The 23,346-nt window shown below is 57.1% G+C and overlaps 3 protein-coding genes across 3 annotated transcripts in view; 1 reads left to right on the top strand and 2 right to left on the bottom strand.

Moving 5' to 3' along the window:
• The window catches only part of LOC104682406 (5E5 antigen-like), a 43,506-nt gene extending 34,800 nt beyond the window's left edge, over positions 1–8,706 (top strand). The window contains exon 4 of the mRNA XM_010389048.2: positions 7,903–8,706. Within this exon, the coding sequence (XP_010387350.2) occupies positions 7,903–8,022 (120 nt within the window). The 3' untranslated portion in view covers positions 8,023–8,706. The remainder of the gene's footprint in view (positions 1–7,902) is intronic.
• SPPL2C (signal peptide peptidase like 2C) lies at positions 4,995–7,176 on the bottom strand. Its single transcript, XM_010389013.2, has one exon. The coding sequence runs from the start codon at positions 7,158–7,160 to the stop codon at positions 5,106–5,108; it is 2,055 nt and encodes a 684-aa protein (XP_010387315.2). The 5' UTR covers positions 7,161–7,176; the 3' UTR covers positions 4,995–5,105.
• Positions 8,707–16,154: 7,448 nt separating the features above from the next.
• CRHR1 (corticotropin releasing hormone receptor 1) overlaps positions 16,155–23,346 on the bottom strand; it is a 51,547-nt gene continuing 44,355 nt past the window's right edge. The window contains exons 5-13 of the mRNA XM_010389030.2: positions 22,961–23,067; positions 22,083–22,203; positions 21,727–21,880; positions 21,354–21,414; positions 18,816–18,888; positions 18,489–18,574; positions 18,180–18,315; positions 17,980–18,021; positions 16,155–17,349 (exon numbers count right to left, since the gene is read on the bottom strand). Coding sequence (XP_010387332.1) covers positions 17,209–17,349; positions 17,980–18,021; positions 18,180–18,315; positions 18,489–18,574; positions 18,816–18,888; positions 21,354–21,414; positions 21,727–21,880; positions 22,083–22,203; positions 22,961–23,067 — 921 coding nt within the window. The 3' untranslated portion in view covers positions 16,155–17,208. The remainder of the gene's footprint in view (positions 17,350–17,979; positions 18,022–18,179; positions 18,316–18,488; positions 18,575–18,815; positions 18,889–21,353; positions 21,415–21,726; positions 21,881–22,082; positions 22,204–22,960; positions 23,068–23,346) is intronic.

Below are 23,346 nucleotides of genomic sequence, written 5' to 3'. Positions count from 1 at the left end.
GCAGGAAAAAGGCGCAAAACGTTGGTGGTTCAGTTAAACTGCAGGGACCCCACTTCCTGGTTCTGTGGTGGTGCCCTGCTTACCACCAGGCACCCACCCACACACCACATCCCAGTGAGCGTGGGCAGGGGAGACCAAGGGAAGGGGATGACTCCACCTCTGGGAGCTCATTTGGGGAAGACGGCATTTGGGGGTATGTCGAGTGCTGTCCTGGAAACTTTTTCCCCAAACCTGGGTCACATGTAATGAGATAATGCATTTATCTGCCCTGCTATAAGTGCTTAGCCAGTGTTAGCTGTTCATACACATACTTCACTTCATTTAATCCTTACAACAAACCATTAGGTGAGTCTTAGCAGTCCATTTTACAGATGAGAAAATTGAGGCTCAGAAGGTTGGCTTCTGTTGTCCAGCATCACATGACAAGAGAAAGCAATGTGGGGCTTTGAACCCAGGTCTCAAAGTCCAGCTGTGCTGTCCTTCTAACTGGCAAGCGGATAGATGCTGAATCACAAAACTTTATCAAACAACACACACAGATACTTCTCAAGGAGAATGTGGGGCTATACCTCCCAAGGGGACACAGGGCACAGGAGTGGGTAGGCCCAGAGTTTTCCTGGGGGAGGTGTGATTTCAGAGGAACATGGGTCAGAGACCAGGGTGTGTGGAGGGAGGGGATGTTGAGGATGAGAGCTGGTCCCAGCTGCTGGGCTGGGAGGCAGGAGACCAGACTTGCATTTCGTTTCTACTGTCCCATTGCTGTGTGACCTTGGGCAGGTCCTGGCCCTCTCTGGGCTTTCCTTTCCTCATTTGTGGATGAGAGCATCTCATAGGTCCTTGCTGGTCCCCACCATCCCAGAAATCCAGAAGCTCCAGTACTAAACCCTCTCATGAACAAAAGAGAACCAAGCCCATGCCTCATGAAGCTGGTGCTGGGATTAACCAAGGCCAGGGATAGAAATGTCAGTTGGCCTGCGTAAAACAGCTCAGCCCTGACGCTGGGCCACATGGGGCCCTGGGGGCAGCCTCGAGGAGGCTATTCCTGCCCTGGTCCCATCTGAGGGTTCACCTATCACAGGTGAGGCTGTCTAGGAAGCAGATGCTGTGGTGGTTAGCAGTGGAGTCAGGAGGAAGCAGCTTGCAGCATGGGGAGCCGGCAGCCTGGGACGCAGGCCTGTGCTGCCTCTGCCAGCCCATGGGATCAGAGCAAAGAGCACTCTGGGTGGAGACGGCCAGGGCCCGGGCCCCTGTCTTGCTCAGCCTCTAATCGGCCCTTTGTGCCCCCTCCCCTGAAGAGTGTGAGTGAGCCGGGCTAGAAAGCTGAGGTGTCCTCAGGAGGCTGTCCTCGAACCACACTCCTCAGAGCAGCTGGGCAGTGAGTTCTGTCTCGAAGGGGGCCCTGTCCCATCAGGAAAGGGGTAGGCCTGTGGGGGGCCTTGACCACCCTGTCCTTCAGGGTGGGAAATCCAGGAATCAGCACCATCACTCCCGTAGGCCCAGGAAAGGCCTTGTGGGGAAAGGCTGGATCTGTAGGGAACCACACGCAGCAGGTCAGAGCCCAGGGGTGTGTGTGCGTGTGTGTGTGTGTGTGCACCTGCTGGGTGTGCACAGGTGTGCACAAGGGCATGTGCACGTGTTCAGTACGGGTGCATGTGTGTGGATGTGCACATGGGTGTATGTGTGTGCAGGTATGGGGTGTGTGGGTGTGTGAAGTGTGCAGCATGGGTGTGTGCCCACGTGTATGTGAATGGATGCATATGTGTGTGCATGCATGTGTGCATACGCACACGTGCAGTATCCTGTGTCCCTCTGGCCTTCAGGCAGGGGCCTCCAGCTTTGGGCACCTCTGGCAGGTGGCAGCGTGGTCTAGCTGCCTGGAGTCGGCCCTGTTCTCTGGGAAGGGGACTGGCAGAGTAAGAGGAGGCTTCTGGGCAGGAACAGGGACATTGGGCCATCAGAAGACACAGCAGCAGCAGCAGGGCAAGATCTAGGAGACTTGACTCTGTGCTGGGCACTGGGCTCAGCTCCTCACCCATATGGCTTATTACTTACCGCAACCCCTGGGGCAGGCAGTGTTATTACGCCCACTTTATGGTAAGGAGACTTTTGCATCCTCAAAGTCACACAGTTAGTAAGGGGGACATTCAGCCAGCCAGTGCATTCATACAACAGATGTTTTATTGAGTACCTACTATGTGCCAGGTCCAGTGCATAATGAACAAAACAGGACGAAGTCTGCCTCAGAGGACATGCTAGAGATGGGGATCGGGGGTTGAGAAGCGTGGCGGTAAGTGAAGTTTGTTGGTTGGTAAAGTTGCTTCAGTTTCTCCTGCCCCAGACCAGGATTGGCCAGGGGAGCAAGGTAGAGGTTGAGTCTCCGGGTGTGGTCAGGTGGGCCCAGGGCTCAGGGAGGGGAGCCTGCAGGGCCCCCAGCTGAATGTGTGTGTCAGGATTGGAGGCAGGACCTACCTTGGGCCCCCGGCACCTTGAAGCTTTGGTCTCCCTCTTTCCCACCTCCTCCTGGCCCTGCCAAGACAAGAGGCTGAAGCCAGACTCTACAGGTGTTCAGCCTGGGGTGGGGGTGGGGTCCCTCAAAATGGCAGATGCCTGTTCCCACCCCAAACCTGTCAACTCAGAATCTGTGGGGCTGGGAATCCAGATTTTTGGCAGGTACCACAGTGATTCTGACCGGCAGCCATGCTTGGGTAGCTCTTTCTAAACCCTCAAGCTGCCTCTCGACCCAGAGTCCTTGCCCAGCCCCATCTGTGAAATGGGCAGAGTCGCTGCAGAGTGTTCTTGGGAGGAAGAAGAAAGGTCCTGCCCATCACCTGCCTCCAGCCCTATCCCCACACTCCTTTCCTGGGCAGGGTGGAAGAGCTTGGAGGATGTAGGGGTGTGTGGGGGGACTCACATAGTTTTTCCAGTTCACACATAGAAGGCAGCTGTCGCTGTGTCTTAGCTTGGGCTCCCTGGGAATGAGCCTCAGGAGCATGCTGGGTGGGAGGTGCTCGGCAGTGGTCTCAGGGGAGATGCCTGACAGGGAGTGAGGGCTGTAGGAGGGTAAGGATGAAGCCGGGCCTCAGGGCCAGTCGGCTGCGGCCCCAGTGAGCCCTCAGGAACTCTGGAGCTGGGGTGTCCTTCATAGAGGTCCCCGACGTTGGTCAGTCCTGGCTGTGGCCACACTGGGGAACCAGCACGGGGAGGGGGTGGTGAAACTTGGGTGACCAGGATGACTTCCCAGTGAGAAGCAGAGCTGAGAGCTACCTGGGCACCATGATGCCACTGCACCCTGGGCTGCTATCCACCCCAGGCCTGGTCGTGGGACCCTGTGAGCACCTCAGTTCTGCTGCCCAAGTACTGTGCAGCAAGCTGGGAATTGGGGAAGAGGAGTGGAGGCAGCAGATCCAGGCCTTGTAGGCCCTCACCTCCCCATCAGGTCTGGATGCTGGGAAGGGGGAGGCCTCCCGACCCAGACCCTCCCTGAATCCCCTCTCCTTGGAGGCAGGCATTGGCCTCCCTGCAGGCCTGCGGAGCTCCAGGCCTGCATCCTCAGAGCCCTCAGACTGTGGATTTTTGGGAAAGAGAAGTTTCTTCATCCTGACCTCCTGCTTTGGGGGATGTGGGGGCTGGGGGGGCCAGGAGGCCTCGGCTCTGTCCAGCCCTTCCCCTCAGGCCTGGCAGAGGGTGCAGCTGCCCTCGGCAGGCCCTGTGACGCAGGCCAGCAGCAGGGAGGCTGCCCAGGTTGGGGCTGAGCCAGGGCCTGCGGAGGACCCTCTGTCCAGGCCAGATGGCCTCTGCTCCAGTGGGAGGGGCTGCCAACACCTCCGCAGTGGCCTGGCCAGGTTCTCCAAGCTTCCTTTGCCCAGCGGGGCCTTCAGCTGCTGTGTACCGAGGGGCTGCACTTCCTCCCCGGCAAGTGGGGCTTTGAGATGCCCACCCCCTGCACTGCCTCTCTGGGCCTCTCTCCCGACTCCAGGGCCCACCCAGGCCCACCAAGTCTCACATCAACACGGACCAAGGCCCTGCAGGAAGCCTGTGAGGTGGCCTGGGCAGCGGGGCCTTCCCTCATAGCATCCCCTCCTCTGCAGTTGAGGCTGGCCAACTCCTCATTCATTCATTCATTCATCCATCCATTCATTCCTCCAGCAAATAAAGCAAGCACCTGTAACACTGCCGGGCCTGTTCTGAGCCCTGAAACTACACAGATGAACAAGGTGGGCAAGGCCCCTGGCTTCCAAAGCTGGGCCATGAGGGAGGCCATGGTCTCCTGAATTCTCCCACCCTGGCCCCAACTTCTCCAACCCCTTCTGCCCTCTTTGAGACAATTCTAAGGTTGTTTCTTGTCTGCCCACCCCTCCCCCAGCTAGACAGAGGCCTTCCCTGTGCCCACCACATGGCGGTGCACACAGTAGGGGCATACTCAATGTCTGAAGATGGAATGGGTGGTGCTTACAGGAACGTGCTGGACTTGGTGCTGCTGCCTGGGAATCTTGAGCAGAGACGTTTTGCAGAACGGATGTGAGCTGAGGAGGAAAGGATGCTTAGGAGTTTTCTAGTGAGTCGGGGAGCCAGGTTGGAGTGTTTCTGTCTGGAGAGGGAAGTGCATCCCAGCTGGAGGGAACAGCATATGCAGAGAGAGCGGGTGGGGAGGACAAGGAGTTCCGTCTGACCTGAGCATGGAGAGAAGATGGGCCATGAGCCTAGGGTGGGTGGCAGGGATGGTATGGGGGGCTGTGTGCCAGGCTAAGAAGCTGCCACTCTGGATTGGGAAGGGATTGGGCAGGCAGGTAGAGGGGAGTAGCTGCCCAGTGAGCCCTGGATGCAAATCCCAGCCTTGCTGCTTGAACTTGAGCAAGTCATAGGCCCTCTTGGAGCCTCAGTTTCCCCCCTTCATTATTTGGGGGTGGTGCCCATTCCTAAGGACCCTCCGAGCCCTGTACACACTTATTCTGTGGTTGCTGCTCTCTTGCACTCCCAACGAACAGAGAGGCTCCTTGGGTAGATATGAAATCCCTTTATTGCCCTGATTTATTGTTGCCATGCATGGCTTTGCTCTGCAATGTTCCACCAGCCCTTTGAGAGGCGTGTATCTCAGGGCCTCCAGTTCACAAGGGAGCCTGGGTTGACATGCTCTTTCTTACTTTCAAACCCTTCCTCTTGTGGAGTCCTGCCCAGGGCAGGCCAGTGTCGTGGGCCTGGGCCTGGGCATGGACGTGGCCCAGCTCTGAGGGCGGGGACATCAGGGGCATGAGTGGGATCAGCATGGCCATTGGCATCAGTGGCATCAGTTCCTCCGAGGCCCCAGGGGGGATGAAGGGCAGCTCATTAGGATCCAGGTGGGCCTCACTCCAGCCCTCGGAGCTATCACTGCGGTCCTCTGGATTGGTGGCTTCATTCTCAGACATGGTGACAATCTCAGTGGTGTCTTCTCCAGGGTTGCTGTCTAAGTCCCCTGCTCCTTGGCTGGTGCCTCTCTCAAGTGTGCTGGTTGTGCGGGCATCTGCTGCACCCTCCTGCTTCTGCCTAGAGTCAGCTGAAGGGGCACAGCCGAGCCCAGGCATCTTAGCTCTGCCCTGGCCAGTCCAGAAGAGGCTGAGCTCTTGGCGGCAGGCGGCCACAGCCAGGCTGGTGAGCAGGGTGCTGGACACTAGGTAGAGCAAGGCAGGTTGGCCCATCTGCATGAGGACCATGGCCATGAATGTGACCAGCAGGCCCACGGCATAGGCCACGGTGCAGGCCACGAAGTAGACCAGATGGGAGTGGACTTGCACATCAAAGCGACAACAGTAAGCAACCAGGAAGCCAGGGACCACGATGTCACCAAAGCCAAGGATGGAGAAGGGCTGGCTGCACAGGGTCAAGGCGGAGACTCTTAGCCGGGGCACTTTCAGCACCATGGGCAGCCTCTCGTGGCTTGAAGACTCTGCAGGGCCTGAGGCGACCTGTGCCATGATGCTCTCACCAGTTTTGGTGAAGAAGGGGGTGACGAAGACAAAGAAGACGTCAAAGGCCAGCAGGGCCAGCAGGAAGGAGGAGCAGTTCTTGAGAGTGGGCAGTCGCACGCGGTGCAGGACGAATAGGCAGTAGGAAATGCCCAGTGCGTCCTGCAGGAGCCATGCCCAGCGGTCCTCGTTGCGGTAGACCACCCAGAAGATGATCACGGTTGCGCACAGGCTCGCCAGCAGCAGCAGGGGCAGCGGTAGAGAGGCCCAGAGGCCGTGCGGAGGGTTCTGGTATTGCCACAGGGGCAGGCTGCGCACCAAGGGTGACAGGCAGCTGTAGAGGCCAATGCCAGCACCCAGGCCAAAGATCCCGATGGTGACATAGACAAAGTGGTCGTAGAAGAAATAGAGCAGCAACATGAGCGAGCAGGACACGGTGACCACCACGCCCGTCATGGCCGGTGTGAAGTCCACTGGGATGTCCTCATTATCTTCCTTCTGGGCTCCCTCAGCTGCTGCTGCTTCCCGCGGCCGACGGTGACCACCAGGCCCCCCTCCTCTTCGGGCACGGCGCCGCTGTAGCCGATTGGCTTCGGTCAGGCCGGCCCAGTAGCCGCCTGCGGCCACCGTGCCCACAGCCAGGATGAAGATGACCAGCATGTTGTAGTCGATGATGGGCTCAGGGGGCGCGTACATGGCCACACGGATGACGGCCTCCCCATGAGTGTGGCTGAGGATGTCCAGCATGTCCGTGTAGTGGAGCATAGCCACAGGGATGGTGAGGTCTGCCAGGGGCTGGCGGGGATCCTGGTGCACCAGGGTGGTGTCTGAGCACTGTTGGTCACTGACCCGGCCCACGATGAGCAGCCCGTGGGCACCTTGGCCCTGAGCCAGCCAGCCTTTCGTGTGGAAACTGCAGTTACCCGTCATGACCATGGCGGTGGTCTGGCGGAGGGGCCGCTGGCTGGGGGAGCTGAGCTGGGCCTGGTGGGGGGAATCCTCGCCTGGGCACCAGGGCGCCTTGGTGCCGTCATACAGGGGAAGGAGTGGGGCGTGGTGCAGGTCCCGGGGGAGGGTGACGTAGTCGGAGCTGAACAGGATACAGTAGTCCTTGCTCCAATTCTCTGACACCACGTGGGCCACGCCGTACTGTCCCCGGGCCATGGTGCTGATCATGAGGAGGAAGCCCATGGGGAGGAGGAAGCCCAGGCACGCCATCCTCAGCTCCTATTGCAACATCCCCAGGCGGCAGCCCAATCCCCCTCCTAGGGGCGGGCGTGGCCCTTTGTCACAGAGCAGTCTGGACACCTATCCTGGAAACCAGGGCCACACCTACTTAGTCATAAAGCTGTGTGGTCCCCAGCCGAGGGTGCTGCTGTGGGGCACAGGGTCCCTCTAGAATGATGTCCCCCAACCCTGGGAGACCAGGGGAGAGGTCATCTGGACCCTGCTCTCTGCCCAGACCCTAGTGGGATTAGACCAGGTACTTTGAAATAAAAGGTGTGAGGATGGGGTCTGCAGGCCAGATAGGATTTGGAACCAACTTTTCTCCTTACCCATGGGGAACCCAGCCCAATGTCACTCCTCTCTAGGCCTGTTTCTTTAGCTGTAAAGAAATAAGGACATTGGGCCAGAGAGTTTCTAAGGTCCCTTGGAGCTCTGAGCTCAGTAACATTGAGCACTTTTACTGAGGGCTTACTAGGTGCCAGGTACCCTAGCTGTACCTATTGTACAGCTGCAAGGAGGTGTCATTATAACTGCCCAGCCTGAGGCTGTCCCTCAAAATCGGTCCCCAATTCTACCAGGCGCATGACCAGAATTCATCTCCAACTCCACTTGCAGCTGGGAACAGACAGGTGACCAGGAGAAATTGAGCAAAAATGATGTGAACTCTTTACATCAGGGGCTTAGGCTGACAGACTGTGGGGCTCCTGGTTTACCCTCTCTTTCCCTTTTTCAGGAGTCAGAACAAGGACAGGCCTGTGATGTGTCTGTCTGTGAGGAGGAGGACAATGTCCTAAGGAATGGAGAGGAAGAAAGTGAAGGGAGCCAGGTTCCGGATGTCCATGTGAAACAGTAGCCGAGGATGTGCACTGTGGACTGCTACAAGAAAGAGAGACTTCATCTTCCTTAAGGCATTGATTTATCATGGGTCTCTTTGTTATAGCCACTTAACGTTACCTTAATACACCCACTTCATGGATAAGTAAAACTGAGGCTTGGAGAAGCTCACATTGACACAGCAAAGAAGGCTGGGACTCTTGTGCTGGTTAAATGGACCTTGATGTCTCCCAAATGTTTTCATGCTGGATGCTGAGCCACTCTCCTGGCTGCAACTCTGAGGCCAGGCAGACTTCTCGCTGGAAAGAGAACTTGAACACTGGTAAGAGGTGAATTTGAAGTCAGGAGCCCCAGGTTTTGGCTCTGCAGGTTTGCACCCAGCTCCGTGGTGTGTGCTCTCACAGGTCACCCAGGACCTCCTGTCCAGGCCTCTTCAGGCCACCCATGATGGAGTGGAGTTGAGGAATGAGGTTTTCAAAGCAGTTAGCACGTGGGAGAGTAACCCTGGGGCCTCCGGAACCAGAAAGGAGGGATTTAGGGGCTGGAGCTTGGCAGTCCAGGTTCCGTTGTCCTCATGTTCTCCCCACTGGCCTGGCCTGTCACTCCAGCCTCTGCATAAGTTGTCACATGGCATTCTCCCTGTGTGTCTCTGTGTCTCTTCTTTATAAGGACATAGTCATAATGGATTAGGGGCCATCCTAAAGAAACGATCTTAACTTGATTATGTCTGCAAACACCCTACTTCCAAATAAGGTCACATCGACAGGTACTGGGGTTTAGGACTTCAACATGACTTTTTGGGGGCACAATTGTGGACAGCCCCACAACACACATGTAATTTTAACCTCTAAGGAGTCAGCATGCTTATTTATTTATTTATTTATTTATTGAGACAGGGTCTTGCCGTGTTGCTTAGGCTGGAGTGCAGTGGCACGATTTCAGCTCACTTCAACCTCCACCTCCTGGTTTCAAGCATTTCTCTCCCCTCAGCCTCCCGAGTAGCTGGGATTACAGGCGTGTGCCACCATGCCCAGTTAATTTTTGTATTTTTAGTACAGATGGTGTCTCACCATTTTGCTCAGGCTGGTCTTGAATTCCTGGCCTTAAGTGAATCGCCCACCTCGGCCTCCCAAGGTGCTGGGATTATACGCATGAGCCACTGTGCCTGGCCAATCACTGATGTTTCTCAAGGACTCTCCTTCTTCTTCTTCTTCTTTTTTTTTTTTTTTTTTTTCTGAGACGGAGTCTCACTGTCCGCTAGGCAGCCTGGAGTACAGTGGCACAATCTTGGCTCGCTGCAACCTCTACCTGCCAAGTTCAAGCGATTCTCCTGTTTCAGCCTCCAAAGTAGCTGAGATTATAGGTGCCCACCACCCCACCCGGCTAATTTTGTATTTTTAGTAGATATGGGGTTTCACCATGTTGGCCAGGCTGGTCTCAAATTCCTGACCTCAGGTGATCCAGCCACCTTGGTCTCCCAAGGTGCTGGGATTACAGGCGTGAGCCACCATGCCTGTCAAGGCCTCTCCTTCTATTACGGGTCCATCTCTTACAGTCCCGCGCTGCTTTCCTTGGGAAACTCACAGGGATGAAACATCATCTCCAACATCAGCTGTTGATTCTTTGAAGTGGAGGGCGAGTTTAAAGGGCCCTGTGAAGTGGTCAGCAAGTGGAACCCACCTGAGATTCTGACAATTCTCTCCCACCCAGTTATTTACACTCGTCTCACCCACACCTAATTTGCCAATATTTTTGGTGACTCAACTGTAAAGTATCTTTCAAAGCATTAGACTGAATTTTCGTAAGAAACATCTCTCCTTGTTAGTGCACTTCTGATTCATCAGTAATATAACATTTAGTTAGATTACAACAGTAATTACAACGACAAGTGAACTGTCAGAAACATGTTCGGGAACAAATGCAAGTGACTGGCAGACAAACCACCAGCCGGTGTGAGGAGAAGCAGGCAGAGCCCAGGGGAGGAGGCTGCCAGCTGTCCCTTCCAAGTGCTCCCACTTCAAAGGGGAGGATGGCCAGGAGGGTGGTTAGGAGAGGGAGGCTCGCCCGTAGGGTTCTTATTACAGAGTACAGCAGTGTCTAAACTGGGTGCACCTCTGAATCTGAGCACATAGATGCTGGGCACAGCAGGGCAGGAGGGCAGGCAGCCCCTGACAGACGGCTGCGATAGTAAAACCTTTTCTGGCCCCCCAGCAATGAATGGGCAACCTAGGCTTTCACTTGGGGCCCTGTTCTCCACCCAGGGAGTCGTGGCTCTTTTAAAAAACAAGAACCAGCACATCCACTTTGTCACAAAAACCAATCACAAGCTTTGTCGAGGATATAGGGAAGCTGGGACCCTCATACACTGCTGGTGTATGTAAAATTGTGCTGCCGCTGCAGGAAGCGGCTTGGCGACTCCTAGATAAGTTAAATGAAGAGTTACCATATGACCTCGCACTTCTACTCCTGGATATATATCCCAAAGAATTGAAATCAGGCCTTCAAACAAAAGCGTGTCCATGCATGCTCACAGCAGGACCATTCATAATAACTTGGAATAGGTGGAGAGAACCCAAACGTCCATCCGCTGACGAGTGGAGAAACTGCGCTCTCTCCACACAAGGGAATCGCATTCAGCCATAAGGAGGAATGACGTTTTGATACCTGCTACCATGTGCATGGACCCTGAAAACGCTCCGCTAAGTGGAAACACATTATGCTAAATGAAGAAGCCAGACACAAAGAGACACATATTGTACGATTAATTCTGCTTACATGAAACAGCCAAAACAGGCAGATCTGCAGAGGCAGAGAGCAGATGCGTGGCGGGCAGGGGCTGGGGGAGGGGAGAATGAGTGCCTGAGGGGTGTGGGGTTTCCATTTGGGATGATGAAGAAGTTCCAGAACTTTTTCTCTCTCAGCGGTGACAGTTGCACGACATTGTGTATTTAAAGTCACTGAATGGTGCACTAACATGGTTGAAATGGGACTTTTTTGGGGGATGGAATTTCGTTCTTGTCCCTCAGGCTGGAGTGCAGTGGCACAATCTCAGCTCACTGCAACCTCCACCTCCCAGGTTCAAGTGATTCTCCTGCCTCAGCCTCCCGAGTAGCTGGGATTACAGGTACGTGCCACCATGCCCGGCTGATTTTTGTAATTTTAGGAGAGACAGGGTTTCACCATGTTGGCCAGGCTGGTCTCAAACTCCTGACCTCAAGTGATCCACCCACCTTGGCCTCCCAAAGTGCTGGGATTACAGGTGTGAACCACTGTGCCCAGACGAAATGGAGCAACTCCAGTCCCCTCTAGCTGCTCTCTCCTCAGGACGGGTCTCATTTTAGTTCTTCTGGACTCCCTCAGACCAGCACATGCCCCAATTTGGGGGTCTGCACAGACACCTCAAGCAGAGCTTGCTCCTGCCCCTTCTCCTAGATCTACCCGTGGATCTACTCAGGGCTCAGAAGGCTCATTCCCTCCGAGACTGCCTGGGACCCTGCTCACAGAAGGCTTTCACGGGCATGTTTGATCACTGCTTCCCCAGGTCCCCCATCCCTGTGCCCACCCCCATCCATCAGCCCTGGAATCGCTCCTCTGGTGGCCATTTGGAGCCCTGGTCAGTGTCTTCACATGAGTGGCTGATGCCCCTTGGGGCCATAGCCCACTGCCAGGCTGAAATCCTGCTCCAAGACTTCAGCCCTGACACCCTCCCCACCCCCACTGACCTCCAGATTCAACTCCTTTCCTGGAGGGCACCCCCTGCGTCTGCGACTTTGCTCCCCACAACTCCCCCTCCCTCCCTGCACCCTACTGCCCCCTCAGCTATGGACTGGGTTCTCAGGGTGGCTGCCTAGAGCAGGCTGGGATAATGTCTCTGCTTTCTACTTGAGGACCTACGTATACCTGGAACATTTAACTTCATTACACAGGGCAGCAAGGGGAACAGACCCCGGGCGGCAGGTCTCAGGAAGGGTGGGGAAGGGGCCTAATTCACCTGGCCCCTCACCTGCCCCTGGTTCCCTGCCCAGAAGCTTCCCCACTGCATGTTCTAGAGTGGATTGCCGTCCACTCCCTCCCCCTTCCCCTGTATTGAGGGTGAGCCAGGCAGGCCCACTGGCTGCTGCCCCCATGCCCCCTCACCCTAGCTGATGCCTGCCATGCCCCCAACCTGGGCTCCTTAGGCACCTAAGAGGCCCCCACCCCTTCTTCTGCCCCACTTGCCTTGGCCCAATAGGCAATGAGGCTGGGCAGCAGGGATCTGTCCAGGACCCCTTGGAGGGACAGAAGCTGGTAGGGCTGCTATCTGGCAGCCAAGGGTGGTCTCTGGCCTTATCTCCAAATAATGGTCTCATTGGTGTTCCCAACCCACTGAGAGTTTTGATAAATATATACAGCCCAGGTCTCTCTTGAGCCTGGTCTGCCAGCAGGACCTGCAGGGGCTGGTGAGCTGAGGGCAAGGGTGGGAGGTGATGCTCCGAGGTAGAGCTGGGATGGGGCTGGGGACGGGAGACTGGCAGCTGGAACTGGCTTGGAGGCCCGATTTGGGGAGTGGCCTGCCCGAGGCCCACGCTCTGCAGGCTCCAATTTCTTCAGCTAGCTCATCTCTGAATGCTGTTTGACCACAGACAGGGGATGGAAGGATTTCCCTGGGGAGGGGATTGGCAGGGGCAGTGGGGCTGGGAGGACAGCCTTACTAAAAACTCCCACTGCATAGGGGTTAAGCTTCATGGAGGCCTAGTGTGGCCTCCCTGGCTTTTCATCCATCCGTGGGTGCCATCAGGCAGGTATCTTAACCTCTCTGGGCTTTATTTACCTTATCTGTTAAATGGAGGTAACAGTCCCTGCCTCATAGTAAAGAGTCAATGAGATAAACATGTGAGGGGCTAAGCAGCACCTGATGCCCGGTAAACAATCAATAATGATCAGTGTGGCTGTTAGCAAATTGTAGAAAGCATTCCCCTCGGTTTGAAGCAAGTGTGGGCAGCTGAGTTTGAAGTCAGTTGGCAGTTTGGATGAGGTGGCTCTGAGATCCCCCTGGGCTGGAGGCCAGTGGCACACTCCCTGGCTGGTAGGTAGGGAGGCCCAGTGTGGCTGATGGTGGCCCTGGCTGCACTGTTTGAAATGAAGCATCATTTTAAGGAGTGGGGGTGTGGAGGATGTCAGGAAGCTGGGGAAGGAGATACTGGATCCACAGAACTCTCATTGCTTCCACCCAGCTGGGCTCAGCGGCTGGACACTGGTGGGGCCATCTTTGGGGACGTCCCATCTTCACGTGGGGCACGTCCCAGATCAGTCCGAGACCCTGAGGCCTCCTTGCTGCCCTCTTGCCACAGAGCTCTTCATTGGCTTTGGCCTCCCAGAACCCAAGCCCCAAAGACTTCAGTTCACTGAGGGGTGAAAAAGCCTTAGACTTGGAACCAGACCTTCAACCTCAGGGGCGCTACCAGGCCTCAGTTTCCCTGGCTGCAAAACAGGTGGGTCACTACCTCTGTGGGCTAGTGGAGGATTAGAAGACAAATGTCATAAGGACATTTGTGGATGGCAAAGTAATCTACAATACCCACAATGAAAGGATTAGTCTATGGATTCAAAACCCAGCTCACCCGCTAACACGTGGTTTTCCCAGTCTGACTCCCCACCCAGTCCTGGTCCCAGGACAGCTGAGCCATCAGTAGCAGGGGGCTAGAGAAGAAGGCCTGGAGGTGAAGCTGAGGACCTCTGGGCAGGGGCTGTGCTGTCACACTAAGGGACGGGGAGGGGGTGGCCTGAACTGGAAAAACAGTGGGGCTTTTCCTCCACTGCTGTTCTGTGCCCATGAGGGAGGATGTCAAGGAGAAATGGGCTTAGGTGGGGGTAGCATAAGGGGACCACAGCCTTTGGGCATGGTGTAGAGAGAAATTCTTCCAGGCATGAGGTCTTCCGGGTCTTGGAGGGCCTCCAGTGGCCCTCCCCCACCACTGCAGCCTGGAGAGCCCCCAGTAGCTCCCCCAACTCTGTGTAGTCGCATGTGTGTTTTTCGGCTCATCACACCCCACTCACTCCCACAGGGGCCTCGCCACCACAAGCTGAACCGGAGCAGAATGGCCCAGTTGCCTGGTTTCAGGGATGCCTTCTCTGCGACGAAGCCCAGAGCGCACGTCTGCCACGGGAGACAGAACTCTGGGCCTCTGGGCTGCAGGTTCTGAGGCTCAAACGTTTCCGGCTGTGCCCTGAAGCAGTCCCTCCACCCTCAGATTCTCTGAATGGGAGGGGAGCCCCAGGCTCCATCTGCCTGCCCAGGGATTCCGCCTCCAGCTTCTCCGATGACCCCCAGACTTGTCTTGGAGCTGTCCTCTTGGTGGCCTTCCAGAGCCAGAGGCTCTGAGCTTTGTGTTTTTTGGGGTACCGGGGGTCCACCCTGGGGTGGCTTCTCCTCTCCCTCTCACCCAAGGCCTAGCAGAGTGCTGAGCACACAGTAGGTGCCCAGAAGGTGCCTGGCAGTCAGAGCTGCCAGGAAGCCCACGTAGGAAAGCGGGATGCGGCCAGGCTGCGCTTACGTACACTTCCTAGTCTGTACCATCCCTTCCCTGTCTCCCCCCCACCCCCACCCTCTCAGCTCCTCCACCCCTGGGGTGCGCTCCCCCATCATCCCCACCGGCGCTGTCTCAGGAAAGCCTTGCCTTCTCACGTCTCTGCCTTCACTGGGTGAGAGGCAGATTTGGGAAAGCCGCCTCTGTTGTGGCCATTAGAGACTCCGGTCACTTCTGGTCTCTCCGGGCAGCCAGGATCCTTTACCGGGCTTCTCTCCACTTTCCACAATACCCCCAAGTTGTGCTGGAAGCCTCCAGCCTGCCTCTGTCATGGTGCTCCCTGGGTCTTCCACCCCATCTCTCTACTTCAGGGCACAGAGTTTGGAGAATTGGCAGAGTACCCCACAGGGCCTTCAAGCATATCCTTAGCTACCCCCGAGCCCAGGCCCTTCCCAGTGAAACCTGCCCTCCCTCAGCAGGAGCTGCAGGGCTCTTGGCACTGCATTGACTTTGTTCCTGGTGTCCTGACACTGAAAGCTCTTGTGTGCGCCTGGGTGCACAAGTGCACATGTGCATACATACGCCCCACCCATGGACCCTCCTCCCTGGTTAGAGAGACTCAGAGGCAAGGCCCGGGCTTCAGTGGGGCCCTGTGTCGAGTTCTGCTGTTCCACCCACAACCCCTGCCCCTCCAATGCAGCACACACTGGCTTCCACCCACCTGCGCGTTTCTGTGCCTGAGAACTCTCTCTGGCCCTCTGTAGCCTGAAGTGGGAATGCAGAAGAATTCATGTCCCCCTGGGAGCAGCCCTCAACCCACAGCTGATGGGAGATGGTGGATAAATACCCCAGCTCCCTCACCTGTTGGGTGGGATGAGGGAGGGCTTCCCCAGCGGAAGGGAGCTCCAGGCACCCGCAACAGTGTTGGAGTGTTGGTCCTGCCCCAGAGGCCACCCAGGGCTACAAGCTCCAGCTCAGAGTTGGGGGCACTGAAGCCAGCAGGCAGGGGAACCCAAGAGTGTGCTGCCCACATCAGAGCGGCACTGGCCAGGGCTGGGGCATACCTGTCTCTTGCTCACAGGCTACTGTGTTCCTCTCTAGCTTCCCCCTTTCCCCTGCCTTCCTTGCCTGGCTTCACTCCCTGTTGCCCTCTCTGTATTCCCCTTCCCTCGAGTTTGCACAAGAAACCTCAGGGTCTCAGGGATGGTCTCTTGTGGTGCCCAAGCGGAGACAGCTGCATTTCTGGCCTGTCCGGTGGCCCTGTGCCCTAATTCTGCTTCCCATTCCTCAGCTCAGCTTCTGCCCAGGGCTGGGACACACTCCTGTCTCCTTTGTTCCTTCCCCTGACCCATGGTGTCCCTCCTCTGCATCCTTAACCGTGGTCCTCCTCTCCCTCTGACCTCCTCACAACAAGCTGTCCCTAACTAAGGGGGCCCTGGCCAGATCCACCTGTTCCTCGAAGCCCTCCCTTCTGCCCTCACCCCTCTCCTGGCCCTCGGGGGCTCTCCTGGCACCATCCTTGCCGGGGTGAGAGTGGGGTCAGGTTTCCCAGCAACACAGCAGCCCCTGAAAGCTGGGAAATGGCTCCCACTTCTGTGAGACATTCTCTCCATCCAGCCCCCTGTGGAGTCCAGGCCTTCACAAATGCTGGTTGAAAAGATAAATATTATTATTTATACCAGCCACCCGCTTCACAGCCAATACCCTCATCTTCTAGTGCCCCCCAAAGCCCTGCTCTGGCTGTCCAGTCCCTCTGGACATGGGCAGGTCAGTGGGGGCTGTAGCCAGTCCACACCTAGAGTGTAAGCAGCATGTTGTCCCAAGAGCCACTTGGGCAGGAGCCTTCTCCTGGCTTGTTTAGCTAGTGGTCCTGCCCCAGAGGCCATCCGGGGCTACAAGCTCTGCCCCAGAGGCCGGGGCTGGGACACTCCTGGCTCTTGCTCACAGGCCACTCTGCCCCCTCCAGCCCCCTCTTCTCACAAAAGAGGAAAAGGGGCAGGAGGTGACTGGTGTGGGATGAGGGTACTGGCCTGGCCTGCAGGGTAGTAAATGTTCAGGATGAAGGCAGCGAGGCAGGGCATTGCTGGTGGCAGTGCCACAGTGTCAATGAGGTTCTGGAGGCCTGGGGGGTGACCCTAGTGCTGTGGCCACACATCTGACGATGACACCTGACTTCTGTCTCCAGGGTTCCTGAGCGAGGGCCCTTGGTTCCCAGTGGTGTCAGAAGGCATCACCGAGGTCCAGAGGCGTCATCGTGGTGAGTCAGAGGCTGTCACGAGTTGCCCATGATGCCCTGGGGCAGCAAACGGCCTCCCCACAGTTGCCGAGGGCAGCCCCAGGTCCCAGTGGGCTGGACTTCTTGTGCTCTGGGAGAAGACAGCCTTGGAGGGACGCGCGTGCTGCTGTGGGTGTCCAGCAGCCCATTTCCATTCATTCCCACGTCCCTTCTCCAGGGAGGATTGGGCAGGGAAGCCAGAGGCCCCAGGACTGGCCCAGTCCTGTAGATGACTTTCCACTCATGAGCTAGAGTCCTGCACAGCTGCAGGGGGAGAGTGGCCCCCTAGGCTGTCAGTGCCAGCTGCTCCTGGGGGACTGGGCATGAGACCTAATAGGTCACCTCCACAGGCAGGGTGATCAGGGAGCCTGGCCATCATCCCCCCAGCCACAGCTCTTTGGGGGCTGCTCCATGACCTGCCAGCTCAGACTGCTGTGGACTGCTTGATGCTGTGAAAGCTGACACGGGTGGGGGAGGTTGGGATGGACATGGCGCGGGCCACTCGGGCACGGATCGAGTGCTTGTCCTGCCACCGGTGCCATCTCTTCCGGATGGCAGAGCGGACCTGCGGGCACAGGGAGGAGCACGACATCTGAGCCTGGGGCTCAGGACCCCCTCCCTCCCCTGGGTCGCCACGAGCAGCTGTGCAGGTAAGCGGCTGTGCAGGTCAGCTGAGTACACAGAAGTCCTCAGGAGAGGACAGCACTCACAGCCTTAACATGGCTGCTTTGCATATTTGCCGGAACAGGTTTCTCAAGTGTCCTGGCGAAGGGGCACCCTTTTCTAACCTTGCCAGAACAGGTTTCTCAAATGTTCTGGGGAAGGGGCACCCTTTTCTAACCCACATGAAGGCACCATATGGCCTTTGCCATCAAGGCTTCCTGCTCTCAACCCACACATATCCCCTGCCCAGGGCTCAGCCCTTCCTGGTTTTCACAGGCTCATCAAAGATACTGGAGCTCTGGCTTCCAGCCTGGTGCCAGCGGCCTCTGAGAGCAAAGGAGAGGGCTGTCACTGTAGGAGTGGACAGGTGGGAGGGGCCGGCCTGGGGCTCCCAGCAGCATCCCCCAGGGACCTAGGAGGAACAGGGAGGGAGAGAGCCAGCCCTGGGAGGGGAGGAGAAGGCTCTAGACTATCGCCAGCCCCAACAGGCCTTGCAGCCCTGAGCCTCGCCGCAGGGCCCCCAGGTCCTCACCTCACTGTTGAGGAAACAGTAGAACACAGACACAAAGAAGCCCTGGGGAGGAGAGAGGAGGCGTCCAAGGTCGGTCACAGCTGTCGCCCACCCAGCCTCTGGGCTGCCCCTTGCTTCTCCCTGGCCTCCTACCCTCCAGGCATCTGCTTGGGAGAATCCCCACCCCAGGAGGTGCCAGTGCGCCCCCCCCAGGGCTGTACCTGGAAGGATTCCAGGAAGGAGTTGAAGTAGATGAAGACGACCCGGGAGACCTCATCCTCCCCGGGATTGACGAAGAACAGCATGTAGGTGATGCCCAGGAGGGGCAGCAGCACCAGAGTGGCTTTCACAGCCTTCCTGGGGTGGGGCGGGTGGGGAGGCTTGGAGTCACAGCCACCCCAGGATGGGCTGCCCGCTGGCTCAGCAGAGGGCCGGGTCGGGGGAGGGAGTGGCAGGTCTCTGGCATGTGAGAGGCATGGGGAGCAGGGATTTCATCAGGGGGAAACCTGGGGGAGGCGGTACCCGGTTACCTGTACTGAATGGTCTCAGATGTGGTAGATGCCCGGAGCTTGGTCATGAGGATGCGGACAATATTGAAAAGGAAGATGAAATTGATCTGCAATTTGAGCACACCAGCGGGCTGGAGTGTGCAAAAGACTGGGGATCCAGGCTTCTCAGCTCTGGCCTCAGTGCTCCTGCTGTTCTCCCTCCTCCTCAAGAGCAGCTGCACATCCCTGGCCCATGCCCCCTCCTTGGGTGGCCCCCACCTCTAGGCAGAGGGGTCCTTTCTGTCCACGGTTGGCACTGATCGCCCCTCCCCACTGGGCCCTGTCTCCTGCCCCTACCCACGTTCTTACCAGCAGGACCAGGATCATGGGGCCCTGGTAGATGTAGTCGGTGTACACCCCAGGCCTTTTGCCAAACCAGCACCTAGAAGGCCACAGAGGAAAGGGGAGGAGGGGTCATCTGCATCTGCCTTGGTGGCATGGGGAAGGACAGTGCTTGGCCAGGACAGGACTGGGGCTGGGAGCCAGGAGGTAGATGTCCCAATTCTAACCCTGGCAGAAGGTCAAGTCACTTGATCCCACTGCCAAGCCTCAGTTGTCCCATCTGCAGAATGGACAGCATCCTCTGTGATGAGATGCAAAGTTGGAAGCAAACATTGGGGCAGGAGGTAGACAGTGGGAAAGACTGAGTGGCCGGGAATGGGCATGGGCTCAATACGCAGGCTGCATCCTTGGCTCCTCCTCACAGTCCTCTGGCTGTGACTGAGGCCCAGCATGTCCTCTGCGGGGCTGCTGGTGGGAGTGGCACCACACCTGTCACCCAGTGGGCACCCAGCAGTTTGCAATCGCAGCCTGAACGACCTTGAGAGGAACATCTGCTGCAGGGGGTAATTGCTTTGCATTTTCCTGAGTGTCCCTCCAGCAAACTCCAGGGAGGCCTGGGGAGTGGGTGGGGACCAGACAAACTGGAAGCCCTTATGTCCTCGTGGGTATGAAGACCCCCAGTGGCTAGATCTCGTAAGCCAGAAATTGAGATTTGTATATGAAACCTTTGGATTTTTTAAAGGTTGGCTACAAAATCGAGTTTTCAGAAAACACCATGCCGACCACACACAGCTTCTGAGGGCTGGGTCCAGTCCTTGGGCCTCTGGTCTGCAAGTAAGTTCATTTCTGCTTTCTCACACCCAGATCCTCTCTGTTGCAGTGTTGAATTCTCACCACCAGGTGGGGCTTCAGAGCCGCTCAGACTCACTTTCTTCTTTAGCCCAAACAGTTTTTGTTTTGCTTTATTTTTTGAGGCTTGTGGAGTCTCGCTCTGTTGCCCAGGCTGGAGTGCAGTGGCACGATCTTGGCTCACTGCAACCTCTGCCTCCTGGGTTCAAGAGATTCTCAGCCTTCCCGAGTAGCTGGGACTACAGGTGCGCACCACCACACCCAGCTAATTTTTGTATTTTTAAAAGTAGATACGGGGTTTCACCATGTAGGCCAGCCTGGTCTCAAACTCCTGACCTCAAGTGATCTGCCCGCCTCGGCCTCCCAAGGTCTCAGCTAGCCTGAGTCAGGAGGGAGTCAACCTCATAAACACGCAAGATAATCTTCCAGGCTCCTCCTTCAGCCCAATGAAGCCATGCAGGCCTCCTCCCCTCCGTGGGGGGAGGAGAGGGCTTGTCACTGTGGTGGAGGCCACTTGGATGCCAGGTCAGTCAGTCAGATAGGTTCCTGGGAACACTTGTTTGGCAAAGAAGGTCCTGGGGCTCCCCTGCCATCCATGTCCACCTTTTCTGCCCCCCTCTCTCTCAGTAGTTTTCAATCTCAGCTGCACATTAGAATCACCTGGGCAGTTTTCAAGACTTCTGGGTGCCAGGCCACACCCCAGAGGGGTTACACCTGACTCTCTGGCGGTAAAGCCTGGGCATTGGTACTTTTCGAAGCATCTCAGGTGATTCTAATGTGAGCCAAGGCTGAGCACCACTGCAGCAGAAATCAAGTTTCCAGGCACGACTGGAAACATCTGAGTCTGTTTCGTAAGGAACCAAAGAACTTCAGAGCTGGAAGACGCCTCTGGGATCATCTAGGTCCACTTCTATTAAATTCAAGGACTCTTCTATTAAGATGTCTTAATATGACTAGAACACATTTATACAGCATTTGCTCTATATGCCAGGTCCTATTCTAAATGCTTTTTTTTTTTTTTGAGACGGAGTCTCGCTGTGTTGCCCAGGCTGGAGTGCAGTGGCACGATCTCGGCTCACTGCAAGCTCCGCCTCCCGGGTTCATGCCATTCTCCCACCTCAGCCTCCGAGTAGCTGGGACTATAGGCGCCCGCCACCACGCCTGGCTAATTTTTTTTGTATTTTTAGTAGAGACGGGGTTTCACCATGTTAGCCAGGATGGTCTCAATCTCCTGACCTCGTGATCCGCCCGCCTTGGCCTCCCAAAGTGCTGGGATTATAGGCTTGAGCCACTGCGCCCGGCTTCTAAATGCTTAATATAGATGGACTGATATCACCCCACAACAGCCCTTTGAGGCAGTAGTATGTCCATTTTACAGATGAGGAAACTGAGGCACACTGCAGTAATCCGTCCAAGGTCACACAGCTATTTAATGATGGAGCCACGATTCTGAACCTGGGCAGTCTGGCTCCAGGCTGCTTCCTGTGTACGCTCAAGGCAGATAAAGGAGGCTGGATCCTGCTTGTCCAGTCACACCCAGGCAGAGCACAGGCAGGGACCCTCTGAATGAGTCCAACCCCCAGATCTCTCCCTTTATAGATGCAGAAGCCATGGTCCTGAGGGGAAAGCCAGCATGGCCCAAGGCCCTTGGGAGTGTCACCAAGCTAGGCTGGGAGCCTAAACCTTGGGGGCAGGAAGGGAAAGGAGGTGACTTACTTCTCATTGTCGTAGTACAGCTTTCCAATGGCCCAGGCCACAATGATGGGGAAGGGCACACCTGGGGGAGAGATGGGCTGTCACAGAGCCCTCAGCAGGGGCTGGGGGATGTGGCCCTGGAGGACCCCAGTGCAGCCCAGGCTCCAGGGGGTCTAGGGTTACCCAGGGTGGATCTCAAACTCACACACCTCCTTCAAGGTGCTCCTGCTGCCCCCCATCCCCAAGAGGAGCAGAGGGCTATGGCGCACACCCCACTGCCCCAACCCGACCTCCATCCCTCAGGACCCCCAGCCCTCTGGCCTGAGTCTGGGTGAGGAGAGGGCAGCACGGCGGTTGCCACTGCCCAGGCCGGGGAGGTGGCTGCCCAGCTCACCCCAGCCGATGCAGATAAACATCCACTTGCGCAGCCGGTCGGTGGAGTAGGTGAGCACAATGGCTGTGTGCAGGTAGCAGCCCTCACCAAACATCCAGAAGAAGTTGGTCACATGGAAGTAGTTGTAGGCGGCGGTCACCAACCTGCACCAGCCCTGCCACCCCACCCCCAACCAAAGATGATGATGGGGGGCAGGGGCGGCACCAAACCCTGGCCCTCCCCCAGGCAGGACAGGGCACACTCTGGGATCCCACTCCTGTTCTGTGGGCTCCTTCTCTGCAGGGCAGGCCCACCTGGGCCCCTTCTCTGACGTGGGTTTGGCCTGACCTGCTCCCCGCTCCCCCGCCAGGACGCACCACGTTGCTCTGGTGGACCTCAGGGCTCATGGTTAGCTGAACCACGAACCAGGTGGCATTGCGCAGGATGAAGGCGGAGATGAGGTTCCAGTGGATGATGTTTCGCAGGCACCGGATGCTCCTGGTGCAGCAGGGCAGGTGGATGATGGGAGCGACAGGAGAGAGAGGATAAGGGGCAGGCCACCCACATCACCCCAACCCAGATGTGTAGATGAGGAAACTGAGGCACAGGGTGGGGCTGACGGGCCAAGTCACACAGGGAAGTGACAGCTAAGGCTCTCCTAATGCCCCATGGAGCCCTTCCTGCCTGCAACCCACCCAGACAAAAGCCCCAGGCTCTCCCTGGCACTCCATGGACCAGGGCAGCTGGCTTCCTGGGGATGCCCGCTTGCCCTGGGGGTGCCTTCCACTCCCTGCCATTCCAGGATGGACAGTCACGGGGGTCAGCCCTGCTCCCAGCCTCCAGCCCTGATGCTCGGCTCCTGATCCCAACCATCCCCATCCCTGGCTCTGCCACCTGCATCCTTGGCGGTAGTGCTGGGGCCCAGGTACCTTCGAACCTGAAATGGGGCACCACTCCATGGAGCCCCCACCTCCAGGGCTCCATCTGCCTGGTCACCCCAATGGGTGCAGCCTGGCCTGGGTGTGGGTGACATAAGACAAGCTTTGTCCTTCCCCACCATTCCAGCAGCTACTGGGGAGGGGGCAGAGCGGCTCTGCCAGAGGTTCCCAGAGACCTGAGACTCTTGGATAAGCCAGCCCCTGCCACCCTCTCCCAGCAACCCCCACCCTGACCTAGAGCTGCTCCTCTCACTTCTCCACCCTGCTCCTGCTCTAGGGCCCAGGGACAGGAGGAGGCAGTGCTGGGGTCTTCTCACCTGAGCCGTAGAAAGAGGACAAAGGCCACCAGGAGGGCCACCAGGGAGATACAGTGGCCCAGGTAGTTGATGATGACTGCGACATGGTAGTGCACCTTGCTTTTTTTCTGGAGCAGAAGAGAGGGGCAGAGGTGAGCCTTCTGCACAGCCATGCCCTTGCGCCTGCTGGATGGGAGCCGCTCTATGAGGACATCGCCTGGGGGTGGCTGGGACGGAGCAGGTCATGATCTCAAGCGCCACTCCCCCTTCCTGAGTACCTGCTGTGGGTCAGGCCTCGCCGCAGAGCAATGCGTCCAGTTTGAGGCTCTGTCTGTCCCTGAATCCCATGCTCTGTTCACTGCTCTGTGTTGTGTCTGAGTCTCCACATCACGTGGGATTCCCCACTC

The sequence above is a fragment of the Rhinopithecus roxellana genome, chromosome 19 (genome assembly GCF_007565055.1).
Source record: "Rhinopithecus roxellana isolate Shanxi Qingling chromosome 19, ASM756505v1, whole genome shotgun sequence".
Lineage (NCBI taxonomy): Eukaryota > Metazoa > Chordata > Mammalia > Primates > Cercopithecidae > Rhinopithecus > Rhinopithecus roxellana.
This window is presented reverse-complemented; position numbering and strand designations above follow the sequence as displayed.